The sequence below is a fragment of the Macrotis lagotis genome, chromosome 3, assembly GCF_037893015.1.
Source record: "Macrotis lagotis isolate mMagLag1 chromosome 3, bilby.v1.9.chrom.fasta, whole genome shotgun sequence".
NCBI classification, from domain to species: domain Eukaryota; kingdom Metazoa; phylum Chordata; class Mammalia; order Peramelemorphia; family Peramelidae; genus Macrotis; species Macrotis lagotis.
In genome coordinates, this window is record NC_133660.1 from 102,928,247 (window position 1) to 102,949,849 (window position 21,603).

General features: G+C 32.9%; 1 protein-coding gene across 1 annotated transcript in view; it reads left to right on the forward strand.

The window, feature by feature from the left end:
* The window catches only part of FSTL5 (follistatin like 5), a 1,020,077-nt gene that overhangs the window by 682,199 nt on the left and 316,275 nt on the right, over window positions 1-21,603 (forward strand). The window contains exon 7 of the mRNA XM_074227423.1: window positions 11,760-11,926. Within this exon, the coding sequence (XP_074083524.1) occupies window positions 11,760-11,926 (167 nt within the window). The remainder of the gene's footprint in view (window positions 1-11,759; window positions 11,927-21,603) is intronic.

The window sequence follows — 21,603 nt, forward strand, 5'->3', positions numbered from 1 at the left end:
GAAATAATAAAAGCAGCATTGAAGGATCCAAGCTGAGGATGGAAGAACTATTTGTATCCAATGGAATCAGATCTGTTTATATGAGCTAAGAAAGAGTTGGAAGAGAACTTTGGTGTTTGATATGACAAAAAGTAAAGGAAGGTTAGAATAGGAACCCTCCTGTATGGGTTTCAGTTTTAAACAAGAGCATAAGTGGGCATACTATTTTTTTGGGGGGGTGGGAATGTAAAGTAGGATGATTTTAATTCAATTCTGTTTAATTTAAGAGGTATTATTAAAAATATATACAATGTCTTACACATCTATCTATAATGATTGTAGACACAGGAAGTATACTTGAGACAAATAAAATTATAATAACAAATAACAAATAATGTTTTCAACACATTATTAAAGTGAGACTGATCTTTTATGTAATAGGAAAATTCATAAAACAGAACACGTTCTATTAAATCACCATGAATTCTGAAAGAAATCACTTTACAACTTAAAAGCCATTCGAATTACTTTCTTCTCTCCTTTAATATTTCATGAGATTTTAAGAGATATTTTGTAGGGTTTTAAAAAATAAACTGTGATTTCAATTGTGGGAACCAAAAATCGTTTACTTCACCTTAGGTATCATTTAAGAATAGAAATAGCTATGGATGATGGAGTCACTTGAATAAATATTAAATATTCCCATTTTCAATAGCACTTGTGTTGAAATATACAGAAATATACAGAAGGCTGCTCCTGGACCTGTACTTTTACCCAATCAAAAACAGTTAAGAGATTTGCTCACTCATTTTATTAGCTATTTTGCCTGCATTAACAAAAATAAAAATCATACTAATAGAGATGTAATACAGTGTATTTTTTAATAACAGGGATTACTCAAAAAAAGCTTTTATGTATTTGTTCTAGTAGCTTTTGTATTACTAGATTCAAGCTAATACTGCACAAAGAACTAAGCATTTGGAAGATGATGAAGATCAATACTTTAGTAAACTTAACAGTAACCCAAGGACATTCACCCTGAGTTAATTTGCCTCTAAATACCATCTTGATATTTGTAAGACCTGGGTTCAAGTTCTGTCTATGACCAATTAATTATGGGACCATGGGTAAGTCTTTTAAACTCTGTTTCCTGCTTTTCTCCATATAAAATGAGAGTTTTGGATAAGGTATTTCTAAGGATCCTTCTAAACCTGAATCAATGGTAATAAAAATCTAAAGTTAGTATCTCAACTGATGCAGATTTTACCCATTCTGGGCTTGGTAAACGTCTAGTGTTAAAGTCATCTGGTGGGTAAGCTATTGAAGAATTAGACTGGTCTTCAAAAGGCAGACAAAAGGTGTTTCCCCAGACCCACATTCAGATCCCATCCAAATTGGGTAGGATCTTCAAAAGCATATAAATCACAACTTTTCCTAGTATTTTAGAATGAAGAATGCCTATATTCAAATGCCACTTCAGGAATTTAATAGTGATCACAGCATATATATATATATAGCACAATTTCAGACACTTGCACTGATATAAGACCCATTCTCTAGAATAACTTTTATAATTTCTTGCCAGGAAATCTATATCCAGTTATAATAAAAGAAGTGTGAATTAAGTTAGAAACCTGTTACCTCTGCATTAACCTACTATGAGGAACAGTTTTGCCTTCTTTTCTGTGGAACTGCCAATACTTCACTGAAAAGAAATAATATCTTATAGAATGAAACCATTTGGTGATTGTCTAATATCTTAGGACTAAATGTGTATTACTGTGAAGAGAATTATTATTCTAAATAGCCCGAAGGCCTATTTTTACTTTCTAGTCACCATGGAAATTATCACTGAATTCTCCACAGATGCCTTCTAGAAAAAGACCTTTGCATACAAAACTTTTGAGAGAGAATGGAGTGCAGATGACCTCCAAGAATGTGAAAAACATACTGAATAGCATGAAACATAACACAACTTCATATTGTTGTCCAAGAGGAGCTAAGTTGAATACATGAATAAATTGATGAAAAAAAGCTTATGAATATTCATTTTAGGCTATGGAACAAGGTTAACCAGGGCTGATTGATTATGGAATAATACTAGAAGTGAAATAATTATTTTCTAAAGGAAAATTATGTGCTTAACTATTTTTTCAGGGCTTAAAGCACAACAATTGATGAACAGTTTAAAGGAAACAGTGAAACAAAGGCCGTGATTGACAAAATATTTCCAAGATATGAATATGAGTTCTAATGATGAGATGAGTCATCATCTTCACAAAGTAAAAAGGACTTGATTTATTTCAAACTTAGCTTTATAAATAAATGAATAGTATAAAAGTTTACTCAAATAACAACTTTGGAGATATTATGACCCCATCTATTTAAAAACTTGTTTTAAGTTAAAAGAAAATAGAAAACCTAAGCTTGGAAGCAGGTAAATATCTCTGAATGGAATTTCAGGATCATTCCTTGCATTAATTGGTTTCATAAAAAAACTGGGGTGGGAAGTGGAGCAAAGATGAAGAAGATATGAACCTTGAGATTCTCAAGCTCTAAGTCAATATGTTAAAATAAAATTTATATGCAATTCTCTGTAATAGGGATTGCCACAGAATGTAAATTTTGGAAATGATCTCCAAAGTCATAAAGTTCCAACCATGCTTGAAAATACATTCCCTGTTCAATATATCTGATAAGTGACCATCTAATATTTGCTGGAAAATATACTATAATGAAAAATATATCTTCTGGGTGCCTCCTGTCACAAGTTTAGAAAACTCTTAAGTTGTTAATGACGTTTATCTCAAAAGAAAGAGAAATTTTGCTTTTGAGTCAAGCAAATTATGTCTGATTTTCCTTTCATTATATTTCTCTTCTCCAGGTTAAATGATCCATTTCTTCAAGTGATTCTCATGTAACATACTACTGAAGTCCTTCACCATCTTGATTGTTCTGTTTATATATTTTCTTATCTTATCAATGCTCATTCTAAAATTTGTTATTAGCAACTGAACAAAATACTCCAATTGTAATCTGGCCAGAAAATAAAAGTAGTAAAGCTAACAAGCCCCTAATCTTGTATTCTATAGTTATATGCTTCTCTTAATGTGGCCTTAAGGTTTTTATATTTAATATATGCTGCCTCATACAAAGCACATTGTTGCAATCCATTGTTGCAGTCCATTATGACGTCTGGTTGTTTTTCAGAACTGCTCATCACTCATTTTTCTCTCTTCCAAAAGTATGAGGTGATTTTTTTTTGTTTTTGCAAGACAGTGGGGTTAAGTGACTTGCCCAAGTTCACACAGACACTTTTTAAGTGTCTGAGGCTGAATGTGAACTCATGTCCTCCTGACTCCAGGGCTGGCTCTCTATCCACTGTGCCACCTACGTGCCCTATGAGATGATTTTTAAAGAGAGAAGAGTAATAAAGACAAATGGCTGTGAGAATTCAAAAGATAATTAGGCTTACATAGGAAGGCTCAGGGACGTGTGAAAAAGGTTGATTTAAATTAGGGTTTGAAAAATGGGAAGGAATTTAACAGGTCAGAATTGTAAATATAGGTATAGTAAGATATTCCAGGCAAAGCATTAGATATGGGAAATGTTCAGCATATGGAAGGAGTGGAAAATACAGTCTTTGGAATGACGATTTTCTCCTTTTTACCTCTACTATTTTGTTAACACATTATTACAGTGTTATTTTAACTTATATACTAGTAATAAAAGAACAGATTTGTCTTCTGAAGGTATCAGAGGTAGGAGCACAAAGGAAGATTCACCTTCTTGCCCTTGAAATTTGAGAATTTTCTTTTTCAGTATAATAAAGTATTTGTGAAAAAGAACTCCCATGGGTTTTCAAAGTATTCTCTACCAGCTTATTCAAATTATTCATAACTTCTGAATCTCTGTTTTTTTGGTCAGGGAAATAAATTAATATGTTCAAGCATATCGTGATATAATAACATTGCTAAAGATCAATAGAAAATACTCTAGGTTTGATTTTTGAAGACATGGATTCAAATAACTGACTACTTTCATAGACTTAGGAATTAAAAAAAAGTAAACTTTGTGAAAGGAAATACTGTTTTTCTTTCTCCATCACTTGATTGAGATTAAAGAATGCATATAGCTAGATAGACAGAGACATAGATGCATAGAAACATACACATATGCATTAATTAGTTTTACTTGAATTTACATATTAAAATAGTTTCTTTCATTTGTTTTCCTTTCATTTCCAGTATTAGATGAGGGTGAGAAAAGAGGAAAAGAAAATTGATTTTGGTTTTGGTAATTTTTATATGAAAAATTAGACATATAATTTTTAAAGTTTGTACACATAAAGATGTAATTCCAGACCCACCCCATGAGGATATTTAGGTAAAAATAGAAACAGTCAACAATTATCCATTTTATTAAGATAGAAATTTTCCTAAATTTTTTATTGATGGACTTTACTGTTTTTACTAGGTAGTTTTCTTTAAAGAAAATATAGCATAGTTAATGCATGTCTGAAAAAAAAAATCTAAATTAGCCACAAAATGAACTCCTTTTTTTCTTTCTTAAATTTTGAAGTTTTTTATAACTCTTTGGAGTTTTCCTTTCTAATCTTATATAGATATCAAGGATGAAGTTGGGTAACAGTTGTAAAAAAACAGATTTTTAAGGTGGCTTATTCTTAAATTCACGCTAATTGTTCAATCTTGTCAATATATTTCTATGGAGAAATATAGATTTCTTTCAATTAAAGCAGCATAGATCTCTCATAACCAAATGTAATTTTTATCAGACTAAATAAATTCTTGATGAAGTATAAAAGTTTCATTTTTAAATATTTTTTTTCATATCAGACAATTTCCCGGGATATCTGTTCAAATCTTTCACCGTTTGTTAGAGTTTTGGAGAATTTGTTCTCCATTGACACGGATTTCAATGATTATGGTTGTTTCTATCTTGTAATAAATCTTAAAGTAGGATTTTAGCAATAGATACTGTGTCATTCAAAAATCAAAGAACATTTTAATTAAATTCAGAGAGCCTCATGATCAACTCAGCCACAAGATGATAGATTCATGTAATATCACTATAGAAATATTAGTACTCACCTTCTCCCTACTAATTAATCAGAGACTTTATCAATTTTGTTCTCAATATGGAAACTTCCTTTATCAAAGCAGTTTTTCATCTTGTTTATAACATTTTTTGAGAGCTACCAATGCCATTGAAAAGTTTGATCATATGAAAATGATCAAAGATTTAGTGTAAATAAGAAGTAATTAAAACCTGGGTATTTCTGACTACAAGGTACATTTTTATGCTCTAGGCCAGTATGATTAATGAATATTTGCATTTATGCATTTGCCTGTTCATTTTATAATGAGTTGTCCTGATGAATAATAATAATAAATTAGAAAGAATAAAACTATACATCAGATGTAAGAATGTCTTGTAATTGTAAACCATAAACACTGATAGAACTTCCTTAATGTGAGTACATTTCCATCTAAAATATTTGGATAATAATTAATGTATAGCAGGTAAATCAATTAAATAATTTTATTCCCTCAGCTTACAGTTTTTAGATCTATAAATATTGGAGATAATGTTGCTTATGCAATATTATTTGTAAACACATATGTTTTATTTAAAGGAATGATACTCCCACCTGTTACTCATAAGTTATTTCAGAAAGAAAAAACAGCAGCTAAAATAAACATATTTCAAATGCACACACATACACACTGATATGCATTAATATAATAACAAAACTTATAAAAGAGTAACAGTGGTACATAAGGAAAGCAAAGGAATCCCAGTAGAAAGTAGAGTAGACTTAAGGGCCAACAAAACTATATAAAAGAAAGTTTTAAAAGCTGCAAAAAAAAGTGATAAAGAAAGGAATTGTTACTAAAATTGTGATTTAATTTGAATAAGGACATTCTGGTTCAAAAAACTCTATTGGTCAGAAACATACTTCTGTGGAGGGATATGATAAAAAAAAAACACAGAGAGGTAAAAGCAGTAGATGGAGAGAAATACCCAGTAGTAATTATTATGTATGTGCATGAAATGAGCTAATCTTTAAAATAGAAGAAGAAAACAGAATGGCTTATAAACCAAAATCCAACAAAATGTTGTAGCTGTGAAAAACTTGAAGTTAAAAAAAAACAGTGAAAAGAAAGGACTAGAGCAAAATCTAAAATTCTTCAGTAGAAGTCAAAAAAAAGGCAGGCATAGGAATCATGATATGAAACAAAGCAAAAGTAAAAATAGATCTGATTCTGAGCTAATCAGGGAAACTACATTTTGATAAGATACCATAAACATAGAAAAATATTTATACCAGATTTCTCAGACAGAAGTCTTATTTCTCAAGTATATAAGGAATGGAGTTTCATATATATATGTACATATACAGATACACACACACACACACACACACATATATTCTCTAATTTTAAATAGTAAAAGAATATAAGCAAATTTCAAAATCAAAGTTAGCTGTAGTCATATAAAAATGTTTGAAATCACTCTTGATTAGAAAAAGTAAAATTAAAGTAACTCAGATACCAATTCACACTAAGAAAAATGACAATTGTATAATAAGAAATGGAGGTGGGCAACCATGTAGCAAAACATTAGGATGACTTTGTGAAGTTCCTATACATGTTTGATGTTGAAAGTTTTCATGAAGGTCATTAACACAATGATTTAACCCTTGCATGGCATTTATGGGAAGATTTAGTCATGATATAACCCACTTGGAGTAATTACTCTCATCAATGACCTCAGAGACCTATTGAAGTCCTTTTCATTGAAGTAGCATGTGTACCATATTTCACAGGAATTCTGTAAACATCAAATGAATCATATTGCATGTAAAGTATTTTGTAATTAGAAACCATTTCATATTCATATTATTAGCAAAGATGGATATTGGTAGGCAAAAAAGGAATTATGCTGAACTAAGATCCTATTTTAAAGCTATATCTGCATCATAACTGTAAATGTGAATGGGATGAACTGTCCCATAAAACAGTAGAGGATAGAAAAATGGATTTTAAAAATAGAATCCTACAATATGTTCTTTACCAGAAACACATTTGAGGGGTGGCTAGGTGGCACAGTGGATAGAACCCTGGCCCTGGAGTCAGGAGTACCTGAGTTCAAATCCAGCCAGCCTCAGACACTTAATAATTACCTAGCAAAAACCAAAAACTAAAAAAAAAAAAACCCAAACAAAACAAAAATCATTTGAAGAAGAGAAATACACACAGGGTAAGGGTAAAAGTTTGGAGCAAAATATATTATGTATCTGCTGAAGTAAAAAAAAAAAAAACCTCAGGGGTAGCAATCCTGATATCAGATAAAGTAAAAGCAATCCTGACCACATGAAGTAAAAGAAAAATTTGATCTCATTAAAAGGTATAAGGAAGGAAACTACATCTTCTTAAAAGCCATTCATTGTTATTGAAGCTAAATCATTACCAAACATGTATGCCCCTAATGCTATAGCATCCAAATTCCTAGAGCAAAAGCTGAGTAATTTACAATGAGACATAAACAGCAAATAACGTGGGGACTCATTCTCCCTCCCTCTTTCAGAACAAGATAAATATAACAACAAAATAAGGATGTATGCTAGGAAATTGAATTAAATCTTAGAATACTTAGAAATGATAGATGTCTGGAAAAAATTTAATGGAGATGGAAAAGAATATACATTTTTCTCAGCAGTTCATGCCACCTATACCTAAATTGACCATATAATAGGGCACAAATACCTTAAAATCAAATACAGAAAAGCAGAAATAATAAAATCACACACTTCTCAGACCATGATGCAAAATAAAAAAAATACTCGTAATAAAAGGGTAATGGAAAGATAAACCAAGAACTAATTGGAAACTAAATAATTTTATTTTAAATAATGGTTGGATCAAACAGCATATAATAAAAATAATCAATAAATATATCCCAGAAAATGATACTGAGTTATCATAGTCCTATCATTTATGGGATGCAGTCAAGGAAGTTTTGAAGGAAAATTTTATATCTCTAAATGCCTATATTAATAAAACAGAGAAAGAGGATATCAATGAATTGTGTATAGAACTAAAAAAGTTAGAAAAAGAACAAATTAAAGATCCCCAATTAAATATCAATTTGGAAATTCTGAAAATCAAGGGCAAGATTAAAAAAAATTAAAGGAAGGAAACCATTAATCTCATAAATAAAACTAAAAATTGGTTTAATGAAAAAGCCAATAAAATAGACAAAATTGTGTTTAATCTGTCAAATTACCATCATCAAAAATAAAAAGGATAAACTAAGCCCCAATGAGGAGCAAATTTAAGAGATGATCCATAGCTACTTTCCTGAACTGTATGCCAATAAATTAGATAACCTAAGTGAAAGGGATGAATATTTACGAAAATACAAACTGCCCAGATTAACAGAGAGGAAATAAATTACTTAAATAACCCTATTACAGAAAAAAAAATGAAGAAACCATCAATAAAGTCCCTAAGGAACAGTCTCCAGGTCCAGATGGATTTACAAGTCAATTCTACCAAGCATTTAAAGGAACAATTAATTCTTAATCCACATAAACTATTTTGAAAAATAGAAGGTGTTCTACAAACTGCTTTTATTATACAAACATGGTGCTTATAACTAAACCAGGAAGAACCAAAATAGATAAAGAAAATTGGTCTATACAATATCCCTAATGAATATTGATGCAAAAATCTTAAAAATTTTAAATAAAATTTTAGCAATGAGACTACAGCAAGTTATTACTAGGATAATACACATGATCAGGTTGGATTTATACCAGGCAGGCAGGGATAGTTCATCATTAGGAAAACACTCAACATAATTAAACATATCAAAATAGCAAAATCAACAGAAATAATATGATTATCCCAATAGATGCTGAAAAAGCTATTGATAAAATACAACATTCATTCCTATTAAAAACATTAGAAGGTTTAGGAATAGAGATTTCCTTAAAATAAATAGTATCTGTCTAAAACAACCATCAACAAATATATTCAATGGGAATAAACTTGGAGCATTTCCAATAAAATCAGGGGTGAAACAAAGATGCCCATTATCACCATTACAATTCAATATAGTATTAGAAATGCTAGCTGTAGCAATAAGAGAAGAAAAAGAAATTGAAGGAACGAGAATTGGCAATGAATAAGCAAGGCTTTCATTCTTTGCAGATGATATAGTGGTTTACTCACTATTTGACAAAAATTGTTGGAAAAAATGGAAAATAGTATGGTAAAAATTAGGCATAGATCTACATTATAGGAAGAAAATCAAAACCAGACCAAACCAAAAAAAATAAATAAATAACAACCCTTTCAGAATCTGAGGATTCCTTTATAAAAATCATCTCTTATATATATATATTTTCCCGTTTATCCTAATTCCTCATACTGAAAATGACTAATCTGTAAACATGGATATCAAATATATATATATATATATATATATATATATATATATATATATATATAGATAGATAATGCTTACCTGACTGTTGGCCACTTAAGGGAGGGAGGTGGAAAGGGAGCCTGGAAGGAAATTTTTTAGTTTAAAAATATAAATGTAAATGTAGATGAAAAACAAAAATAATTAAATAAACAAATAAAGTAAAACTCTATCTGCCTATCTAAAAATTAAATACTAACATGAGTCTCCTACCTCAATCAGAAAGTAAGATAGTTTTTCCCCCAGATATTTTCCAGTGAAATATAATGATCAGACTATCTAGATATTTCACTTGCCTAACATTGAAAGAAAATATTGAGATAAAATTCTTCTGTCAAAATTGCAGGGATTGGGATTGGGGATTAGAATTTCAAAAGATATTATTTGAAAAAGGAACAAAAAAAGGACTCAAAGAACTGCAATGAGCTTTGGTCAAGAATTAATGTTTAATCATATTTTTCCTTTTCTTAAGAATTAGGAAGGAAGGAAAAAAAAGTCAAAAAGTGGGAAAAAATGAAAGAGGAAACTGGTAAACTGTCAAATATCTTTCTGGGCAGTTTTTGCCTGGTTACAGTTTGAATGAAATGTGTAATATTATATTTTTTTGTAAACTTGTAAACTTATTCCTGTATATGCTCCCTCCCACAATGAAGGATGCATATAGTCCATGATATAGTGTTCTTCCTTATAGATGTCAAAATCCACAAGATATCCATATTCTTAACTGGCATTATGGAATTCTATCAAGGATGAGAGTATAGAATCTCTGGGAAACCCCATAAGTCTTTCACAATAATTTGGTCTAAACATATCTACAGGAAAAACAAACAAACAAAACCCAAGTATGATAAGAATCTTTACTGCCTAGATATAACGTCGAGCTTGATGGAACAAATAAAATCAATTCATCTGTGCCAATATGTATGCGTGCGTGTGTGTGTGTGTGTGTGTGTGTGTGTGTGTGTGTGTGATTGTTGAAAGTACACTACTGATGAATAGGTTTGGCTCATAATTAGATGCAATAGAACAAGATTGATTGTTCTAGGAAAAATAGAAGGTTCTACATTTCTTCCTAAAAAAATTCATATTTTTTTAATTCCAACATTTTATTGGTGGTGGTGTTTGACTGAAAAATCATGGAGGCAACTAAGACTTCCAGAAATGAAAAATAAGTATCACTGAATTGTGGAGAGTAGTATGGTGAAAATTAGTGTGCTGTAATGTATTAAATACAGCCAACTATGAAAGAGAGCCAGAATAAGGCTATAAATAAATAAAATAAAGATAGACAATTTGTGTGGTAAGAACTAATGTTAACCAATGGGTATCCCATGTGCTACATTGGTCCCTTCTATATTTCAAAAACAAAAACAAGGAAGTTTAGCATGTTGGGGAGAACATTTTGGCGAAGACATGGGAAAAAGTGACAAAATATGATTAGCCATGGATAAGTCGACAACTGTCAGCAAAAGGAATATTTATTTTAATCAGGTAACAAGTTCATTTGAAAGCAATGATATTTATTTTTTACTCTAAATTCTCTTATCTTAGCAGAGGGAACCCAGTTTCACATTGCTTAAAACATAGCAGCATGGAGCCTTATTGATGAGAAAAGATCATACCTAAAAGGAAAACATATGACAAAAGCTATGAAGTTATAAAATTTGTGGAACAGAGAAAAATTGCTCAAAAGTGACTAAAGGGGGGTTCTACAGAGAGCTGGCTTTCATATTTTTTTTTTGTTAATAAAATCCATCCTCTTCTTCTTTGATTTCCCATATACCTTTTATTCCCTTCAAGTCAATTTGTGCTTCCCAGCATCATGAAGCATTTTTTTCAGTCACTTGCAGCAGGATTCAGTAAGCCAGCCAGCAATGATCTCACCTTAACTACAATATAAATCTATCAGTGAATAAACAACATCGTTTTGGTTTCAATGTGGATGACACACTAACATGTCGAGTTGGCAGTTAAATAATTTATGTCTCTATTGAGCACAATCTGACAGGCTTATTATAACTATATATCTGAAATACATTTCTTATTGACTTGTTCTCTGCTTCAAGATGAAGTTTGTCAATCAATTAAATTAGAGTGTCATACTGACCTTTAGGAAACAATTTATTATTTCTATATTTTATTTGAAGCTTTACCCCTTTGATTCAAAATAAGACATTTAATACTTGTATTCATTAAATTCTGTACCAATTAACCTTGTAGATCCATAAACTCATTAACACTGTCAAAACTACTTTTTTTTTTTACAGAGGTTATTCAATTGAGTCTGCCAGAAGATCAGAAACTGAGCATCACAGCAGCAACGGTTGGACAGAGTGCTGTTCTGACATGTGCTATTCAGGGAGCCCTAAGACCTCCCATCATCTGGAAGCGTAATCATGTGGTTCTTAATAACTTAGATTTGGAAGACATCAATGTAAGTACAAGGGGAAAAATAGACTTTTGTTCCACGTGATACATTTCATTTTAGTACTGACCTTGAACTACAGGAGAGTTTGATCCTTGTTGACTATGTGCCAGATGATAATAGATTTTACTTAATTTATAATAAGTCAAATCTTTCATGTAAGTATTTGAGTCATGATGTGTTTTTTTTTAAGTGCTGACTATTTTGTGGTTTCATGTTGCTGTATAAAAGAATAGCTTAACTGATAAGTTTTCCTGAAAAATGTCACTACAAGCAACTTGCTCTTCATTTCAGGGAACTTGGAAAACAAAAATTTGCCTTTAAAAAACATATGATCCAATGAAAAATCACATGTGATAGAATAGATTAGTCAGGAAGTCCAGGCATCTATATGTCTCTGGGCATTAGACAACTTTTAAAATGGATATTCTATAAGAAAGGGAGCATTTTGTAAGTGGTCCTTGATAAATGACCTTCATTGAATCAACATCACAAGAAAGTAAAGAGTTCTACACAGTGTCATCCTTTGGGAAATGAGCAGGGAGAAGAGGTAATTGGAGTGTGTATTTCCTCTATCCTGGGCATTGTTATAAAAATGAAATCAAGTTAAAATACATGTCAAAGGCAACCTTGAAGATTAAAAATAGGGGACAAAAGCAAAGTAGATAGGGGCAATTATAGCTTTACTCCTTAGAGGTTGTGGACATTTTATGGATTATTGGTCTGCATATATTTCAAGATACATTTTACCATAAGCTAACAGTTAGTACCTTCTCTCCCACCTTCAGACTCATTGAATTACTGTCTAAGCAACATCAGTACATTGTAGTGCTAACATTATTTGTAATATTCCAAGAAAAGCATTGGTTTACGTAAGTAAATTAGTCACTCAGAAATTTATCCCCCTTTATACTGCCCCCACACAAAAATAGAACCGAAGAACTTTGAATACAGAGAAATGTAATCATTTTTGTCTTGGTAACATTTCTGTACCATGGGGGGGATTGTTTTCCATTCTCTAGCTTTTTGCTAACTCCATTTCCTCAACCACTTTGGTCTGACCTTGATCATGCCTTTGGAATAGGAGCAGGAGTGCTGTCTTATGTCAGGCATCATCTACTCCTTGGGGACCATCCTTGTGTCATACACATTGGAAACTGATGCTAATCCCCAAGCTCCAATCTTGTTTCACCCTCCACAGAAATGTATTTTTCCAGGCAGAGCTTCTTTAAATCCTGATGACTAAGCAGGGTTGCTGCTGATCCAACTTCTTCTCCCTTCTCCTCTTCCTTTCTTTCATGGGTTCCAGCTCATACTTGGGGGGAAAAAAATCACCATTTTGATTCAGGAAAGTAAGAAAGGCTTAGATTTTAATTCAAAGAGTTTCCTCTTTCATTTTTCACTGCTCTTGTTGGTATTTTTTCTTCCTTACACATTCTTTTTCATTTTTTTTCCTTTTTATAAAAACATTATGACTCACCTTTTCTAGCTTATAACTCTGTAAAATGACTATCCTCTTTGCTACTCTCTCAACTGTCTCTTGTTGCTTACTTGTTACTATCTACAAACTCACTTTTTAGCGGCTTCTCCAAAGGACTTCACTTATGGACTTTCTTAGTAGTTTTGTGGACTTTTTGTGATAATTTGTAAACTGTTTTTGTAACCTGTGAATTTTTATCTCTCTGAGTCAGAGTTGGTGAGTTCTTCCCTCAAATGAACTCACATTGCTTCTTCTTCTTTTTTTTTTTTTTAGGTTTTTGGCAAGGCAAATAGGGTTAAGTGGCTTGCCCAAGGCCACACAGCTAGGTAATTATTAAGTGTCTGAGACCGGATTTGAACCCAGGTACTCCTGACTCCAAGCCAGTGCTTTATCCACTATGCCACCTAGCCGCCCCCAACGCCACCTAGCCGCCCCCTCACATTGATTCTTAACCCCTCTTTCACAAAGCCCAATTTTCCTGGACTTCAAAGCAATATTTTAAAGCAATCTACTATATCATATATTTCTCATGCCCCACCTTTTTTGGGGGGGTGGATATAATTTTGTAGTTGAAGACTTGAATTTTTACATAAGAGTTTCTAAATATACCCCCACAGAGAACTACCCAGCATTTCCTCCTAACAAATCTTAAAAAAAAGTTTAAAAAAGCAAACTAACCCTTCAGCTACTTCTGAAAGTGACTCCAATGTTCCATGCTCATCATCCCTAAAGTTCCTAGTCAAAGGAATTTGAAGAATTTCTTCTCATCTTCCTTATCCATTATAATTTTATTTAGTTTGCTTTTATTATTCTTTTTATTTACATTTTTGAGCTCACATTTTTGAGCTGACTTTTTTACTATGAGCTTGGTCAATCAATCAAGTAATTATTAAGCAGATACTGAAGATGGCAAATGCCTTCAGGGAAAAGGGGGGTCTTAAAATCTGCTTAGTTTGGGATAAAAAAATTCACTATTCTGATTAAAGAAAGTAAGGAAGTTTAGACTTTAATTCAAATTTCGCACAACCAGTTTACAACTCACTCCAAAAGTTCACAGATTAGGTTCTTTGAAGAAGCAATAAAATAGTGCATTTCAATCAAAGTAAGAAGAGGGTAGGAGTGTTTGGGAAATCATGCTCCATAGGTAATCATGGGCTTCCCACAGGAAGACAAACAAGCAGGGCATAAGTAATAGAGAAGGGCAAAAGAGTAGAGGACAGTTTGAAGGATGACACTCCTCTCCCTCCCCACTCCCCAGAGCAGGTTGCCCTCCATAGGAAGGTGTGTGAAGGGTAATAATGATAATGATAGTAATAGTAATAGTAATAATAATAATAACAATAATAGTAATAATAAGGGCAATAGGTAATAAAGAAAGATAATAGAGGTGGGGGAAATAGCTCCCCCACAGCTAGCTATCCTCCAAAGTCAGGGGAGAAGATCAAATAAGGAGAGAGTTTAGCCTAAAGAAAGGATATGAGCAGGGAGAGAGATATGTTGATGTTTGAGCATTACTGAGCAGAGGTAATGAGTGATTTGTAGATCCAGGATGGTTAGTCAAAGACTGTTCCTTTAGGCTAAGGCAGGGATTCATTATTTTATTGTTAGAAGCTTGTCTTTTGGCTGGGAGAGGAAAGCCATTTTAATAAAAGTTAAGTGACCTCTCTCATAGCTTGATCAATAGAATGGGGGGGGGGGACATAGTCATTACAGAAGTATTTCTCTGCCTCATTTCCCCTACTATTTCTCCCCACTAAACCCAAGAAAATCAAAGAAGGTCCTTCTTTTAAATGCAAAGACATTAAGGAATCATATTTTTTTTGAATGAGACTTCAGCAAAAAGAGACAGTATGGTTCACTCTTCTGTGAGATAAATTCTTTTCCTCAAATAGCCATAATTTGTTTTTTAGAGAAAACCTAGTTGAAACTAAACATGTGTAAAATGTGTTCCTTCCACTCTTCTCTCTCTCTCTCTCTCTCTCTCTCTCTCTCTCTCTCTCTCTCTCTCTCTCTCTCTCTCTCTCTCTCACAAATACACACATACACAGACAGACACATATAGACACACCAACACACACAAACACACAAACTCACACACACACAGACACACACAAAAACACACCCCTGTCCTTTTTCCCTAATACTGTTAATGTCTGACTCTTATCTCTTCCCCTAAACTGCTTCTTTATTCTCACTGATGCAGCAATCTTTCTAATATTACTTTGCCTCAAGGCAATTACTATTTTGTTCTCATTTCCTGGGAACTTAGCTCTGTTCAATTTTGCTTCTGTAGTATTTTTTAGGTAATCTATCCTTCTTCTTACAAAATATTACATGTTCTAGAGCAACTCAACTAAGTAGGGATCACACTCAAAACATAATCAGTTTTTACTTTCTTAAGACTCGAGTATATTTCCATGCTATTCACCCATATTCTTTGCAATAGTTTCCATAACTCCTCCCTATACCAAGAGCCTCTTCAGGTAATCTCCCTTTTTGTAGCCTATTCTATTATTTATCCTTTTTTTCCCACCTGAGTAAACCACTTTTGGTCTGCTATGGTTGGACCTATTCTCAACTATTTTCCAGCTACCATATTTTCAACATATATGACAATTCCCTAAATGTCTCACATCACCAGGGGGGTCCTCTGTTCTTTCTGCCAGATTGTCTTCTTTAACTCTTATCCCAAACCCCATTGGTATGTAAGTCTCTGCTTATTGGTGGAGACGAGCATCTGGGACTTTGTTAAAGGTAGAGCTGAATTATATACTCCCATTCTGTGAACCAAATCCTGAGCCAACTTGGAGCACGATAACAGTTCTGAAAGTGTAGTTTAGGGATCTGTTCCTTGTTTGTTCTTCTTTTCCAAAAGGGAACATGATATCAAAGGTTGTAATGCCATGATATGCATATGAATTAAGAAGTTATCAACCTCACTTTCTCCTCCAGAGTCATCTATGTACAATGGCCAAATATGGATCAGGACTGGAGATGGCCCTGGATGTAGTGGTAGAGCTAGGTCTTTTTAAGCTAAACTCTTTAGTTGATCTCAGTTTTGGACTGACACCATGCCCATTCACTGATTATGTCTAGATAAGAAAGAATGTGGCAAAGAAGGACCTCTTCAATGTAGTTTTTTAAAAAAAAATCAATCTGGGAGGAGAAGACATTCAGGGTTTCTGGCCAAAATTGAAACAATTTCTATTTATATTCATTTTCAGACAATCTGGATATAAACAATGACCAAGCTGGTCTGGGTCTGGGACCTATTATTGGACAATCATTGAGAGCCATTGAAAACTCCTTGATGTCTTGCCTAGTTTAGGTGGTGCAGTGGATAGAACACTGGCCTTGGAGTCAGGAGGCTGGAAGTTTGAATCCAGCAGCAGACACTTGGACAAGTCACTTCCTCTGACTGACATCCAGGGCTATCTCCAGTGATCCTGATTCATCTCTGACCACTGAATTCAGGTACCTCTGGAGTAGAAAGTGATGCTGGTAACTTAGCATGGTATCCCCCTCACTCAAATCCAATTCATGTGTTTTTCATGACATCACCTCTCTGTTGTCTTGGTCTTAAACTATCAAGATTTACATTCCTTTGAGCAGAGCAGGAGTGCAAAGGAGGATAGGGAAGGGGAAGGAAGGAGAAATGAGAAAGAAAAGAACTATCTTGATTCAGCAGTCAGGACATTGGAAATGGCTCTGGATGCTAACAGAGTCTGTGTCTACTATGTCCAGTGTTCAATCCTCCATGATCAAATAATCACTTTTTGCTTTATCTTATCCTATGCTTGAATAAGTTGGGGCTATAACTGGAGCTTCTATTCCCTACCTTCCGTAAATATATGCTTGCCATGATCATCACACAACACTTGACACAATAGAGATGAGAAAATGTCACTTTCTCCAACTTTTAAAGAAATTACAAATTGATGATCACATCTTTATTGAAGTCAACAACTAACATGAATAACAAACCTTTAGATCGTTTTACATAGTGTTTTACACTTACAAAGGACATGAGATATATTAATTTCATTTGAGTTTCATAATCAGCCTTGTATAATAAGTGGTAAAGGTAAAACTATACTCATTTCTGCAGTGAAAAAGACATAGAAATACAATATCCTGTGTTTTCAAAGAGAGGTATTTATTAAATGACAGAGCTTGACTTGGACCACTACAGCACCCTCTTTAACCCACTAAAGCACCCACTTGTTTCCACTACAGATTTTGATAAAACCCTAAGTACTTGGAGACACTTTCAGAGCATCTATGAGGTCAAAGGTACTTTTTTTAACACTAATGTGCTTTGAATATTGATATCAGAAACACTGATAAAATGAAGTACATATAAACATATTCTATTTTTTGAGAACCTTCAATATTTTAATTTTTTTTAATATATTTTTTCATTGTTTCTTATATTTTTACTTCCAGATTCTTTCTCCCACCCTTCCCAATCATAGAGAAAAGCAGAATATGATATCAGGTATAAATATGAAATTATACAAACCATATTTATATATCAGTCATATAACAAAAACCCAAAGTGAAGAAAATAAGAAAATTATAGTTCATTCTGCAATCAGAGTTCAGCACTTCTTTTTATAAAGTAGATAACTCACTCCCCCATAAATCTTCTGGAATTGTCAAAGATCAATTTATTGATCGGAGAAACCAAGTCTTTTACAGGTGATCATAACTGCAATGTGATCTCCTGGTACTTTTCACTTTTGTCACTTTTTTTCCCATTTGACTCATTCTGCATTTTAAAGAGTTCTTGAGTTTATTTTTGTATAACCTTTTCTATTCATCCAATTCTACTTTTTTGGGCTGTTCTTCCCTTCAGGGAATTTTTGTGCCTCTTTTATCATTTGGACAATTTTATTTTATTTTGTATTTTGCGTACCTTTTATCAAGTTGTTAATTCTTTTTTTCATCATTTTCTTGTATCATTATTTTTCCCAATTTTTCTCTATCCCTCATCTCTTTAAGTCTTTCAGGAATTCTTGTGGCTTCTCTTATTATCGTCTAAGGTTATGTCTTTGTCTTCCCTGTCAACATAGTCGCTTTTATGATCAAGTTCTTTTTCTGTTGTTAACTCATTTTCTCAGACTAATTTTTTGACTTTGAATTTTACATTAAAGTTCAACTCTGAAGAGGCACCATGCCAAGGTTCAATTTTGTGCTCCTGTTTACAAAGCTAATTCTGACAGGCTACAAGTGTTCAGTTCCTTGAAGGTGGTTTGTTCTAGAGAGAGGTATCATCCTTTACAAAGGAAGTCACAGTTCCCTAGAGCCACAATTAGTTGTGCTCATCTTGATCCACAAACTGTCATCAGGTTCTGTGCTCTCCTATAGTCACAAACTCTAGCCCTCTTTTTGACCCTTATCTGTAAGCAATTCTCCTACACCATTATGACTGATCAAATGCATGGATCTATGTTCTGAAAATATGATTCAGAAATTTATGAACAATACACTTGTCAATCAGAGTCAGATTTATCCAGTGTCAGCAAAGGGTCTCTTGTAATCTCTTTCAGACAATTGTCAGGTCCTCTTACCATCATTGTACTAAGAGCATCTTAAAGTGCACATTCAGCTATTGTGGGTTCCTCCAAGATCTGCTTCTGGTGCTACACCCATGCATGAGATTGCACCTACCGTGTTGTTACAAATATCTCCTCTGAACCTTATTAAGTTGTCTTAATCTGATGGGAAAATGTCTCTAATTTCTTTTTTTTTTTTTTTTTTTTTTTTGGTTCTAGTGCTTCAAACTTTAATTTGTGTTATTTTAAAGTTGTTAGGAGGGAAATATTGAAAGAGTTTAGCTAGGTCCCAATGAGTACACCAACATCTTTGCTCTTCAGTTCTCATTAATTTTTAAACATGTAAAAAAGACCTGAGATGTGTATGTGTGCATGCGTGTGTGTGTGTGTGTGCGTCTGTCTGTCTGTCTTAGGTGAAGATATTCAAAGTATTATATTTCCTTTAGAAAGCATAGAAATCCAGGTAAAATAGAATGAAGTTGATAACTTCTCTTAATTCATATAACTCATGAAGAAAAAAGGAAGTGAATAAATGCTTCATTATGTATAGTATAACGTATATGTTATTATTTATATGTCATTGTAATTATCATCATTATTACTGTTAATAATAATAATAATAGAAACAACAAAAATAACCATGAAAACATTTCTCATTACATATGAATTTTTATCTTGCAGGAGTATTAAATACTTTGTTTTTGCCTGAAAATAGTCAATACTATTGTTATCATATCTATTTAACAATCCATAGTCTCCATGGATTTCTCTTGTCATTTTTCCTTAGATTAAACCAAAGACAATCAAATAACAAAGCTTAGAATTTAATAAGAAAGGATATTTTAAAAATAATTTCTGACAGCCATGTTTATAATTCTTTGTATTCTAGCTTTGGAGAAGTGCCCTTCCAGCCTGTTTAAACATAAACTGAGCATCATAACATAATCCCTCATATTTATATGGAGTCTTGAATTTTTGCAAATTCTTTTTTTTGGCAAGGCAAAGGTTTTAAGTGGCTTGCTTGCCCAAGGCCACACAGCTAGGTAATTATTAAGTGTCTGAGACTGGATTTGAACTCAGGTGCTCCTGACTCCAGATCCTGTGCCACCTAGCCACCCCTAACGTTTGTGTGTGTTTGTGTGTGTGTGCGTATGTGTGTGTGTGTGTGTGTAGAGAGATCTATATAGTACACAGTAAATATTAAACAATGCATGGTGTAAGAAAATAATGCATGTGTATGTGTAAAGAGAAAATTGTTCTGGAAGTTCTTTGTTCAAATGGTAGCAAAAAACAATCAACTTAGTTTCATCTTAAAGACTCAACAAAAATAGGAAATAAGACCTTTCTATAAGCAACTTATTCACTTTATGATACAAAAATATGGCTTTTTATGGAGCTAAACTGTAGATTCAAGAATGTTATTTTGCCCCTTGCAAGATATATGTTTAAAACACATGGGCATAACTGTATATGAAGTATTCTATGGCTCAGTAGGGGAAAATTTAGCATCAGCCTTGTATTTTTTGTTTGAAAAATTGTGTCTTTTAAATCATGATTTCTGCCATAGATAGGTAAGGGTATCTGTTAACGTTCTGTTATTTACCCTGCCTCTCCATGTTTATGAAAAATATAAAGTACTTTGCTTGACTTACCTCTTCACCAAACTTAAATTCTTCAGTTTTCACAGAGAAAAGAAGTTCCTTTTTGGCTATAGTTAATTATAGATCTCAGTTTTAACCCCTCGATCCTTTCAGGATTCCAAATTTGAACCTTGTGATAATCTGGACCTTCCCCCTGCCCCAGTCTATGCAAAATCATTAGTAATTTCTGTATTAGAAGGAAAATTCAGAGAGATTTCTAGCCCAATCAGTATTTTTAAAATTACAGAATCAGAGAATCTGAGATATGTGTGAGTTGGAATGAGGTCCATCAAAGCACTCATACCTGAAAGGAATTCCTTATCTTACATAAGAGTGATTATTATTATTCACTTTGTTTTGAAAACCCTCAAGATATATGTTAATACATTTAGTAATCAAATCAGAATTATTTTCACTGCTATCCCTTTACCTATTACAGCTTCTATGAAAAGGTATCTGGAACAAGTCATAAATAAACTATTTTGTCAAGTTTCTGGTGTTTTTGCCCCAGCTATTTTGTTTAGTATCTTTGTATAGCAATCATGAAAATATTTAAATGAGTTTCAAATAAATGAACCACTTGGTATTCCCTGAACATAGTAAGCAAACTATGGTTCCATGTTTAGGCTGACAATAGGGTATTAAAAATCAAAGAACTTAACATTTCAGGGAATTTGCAAAGTCTATCTAGCCATTTTTTTTTCTGAAAGAGGTTGAATTATTTTTAATTTGAGATGGAGCAAAGATGGCAGAGAGAAACCAGGAACTTCCCTGAACTTTTTCCAGTTTCCCTCAGAAACAACATTAATTAGGCCTCTAAATGGATTTTGGAGTAACAGAATCCAAAAAAGACAGAGTCCATCAACATTCCAGATTAAGATAACTTGGAAGGATTTCAGGAAATGTCATTCAAGTGTAGGGGAAGCATGGTCCAATTCAGTCAGGTGTTGGGGAAGGCAGCAGGAATCTCTCAGTTACAGGAAAGATCAACCGGTGAGGTCTCCAGAT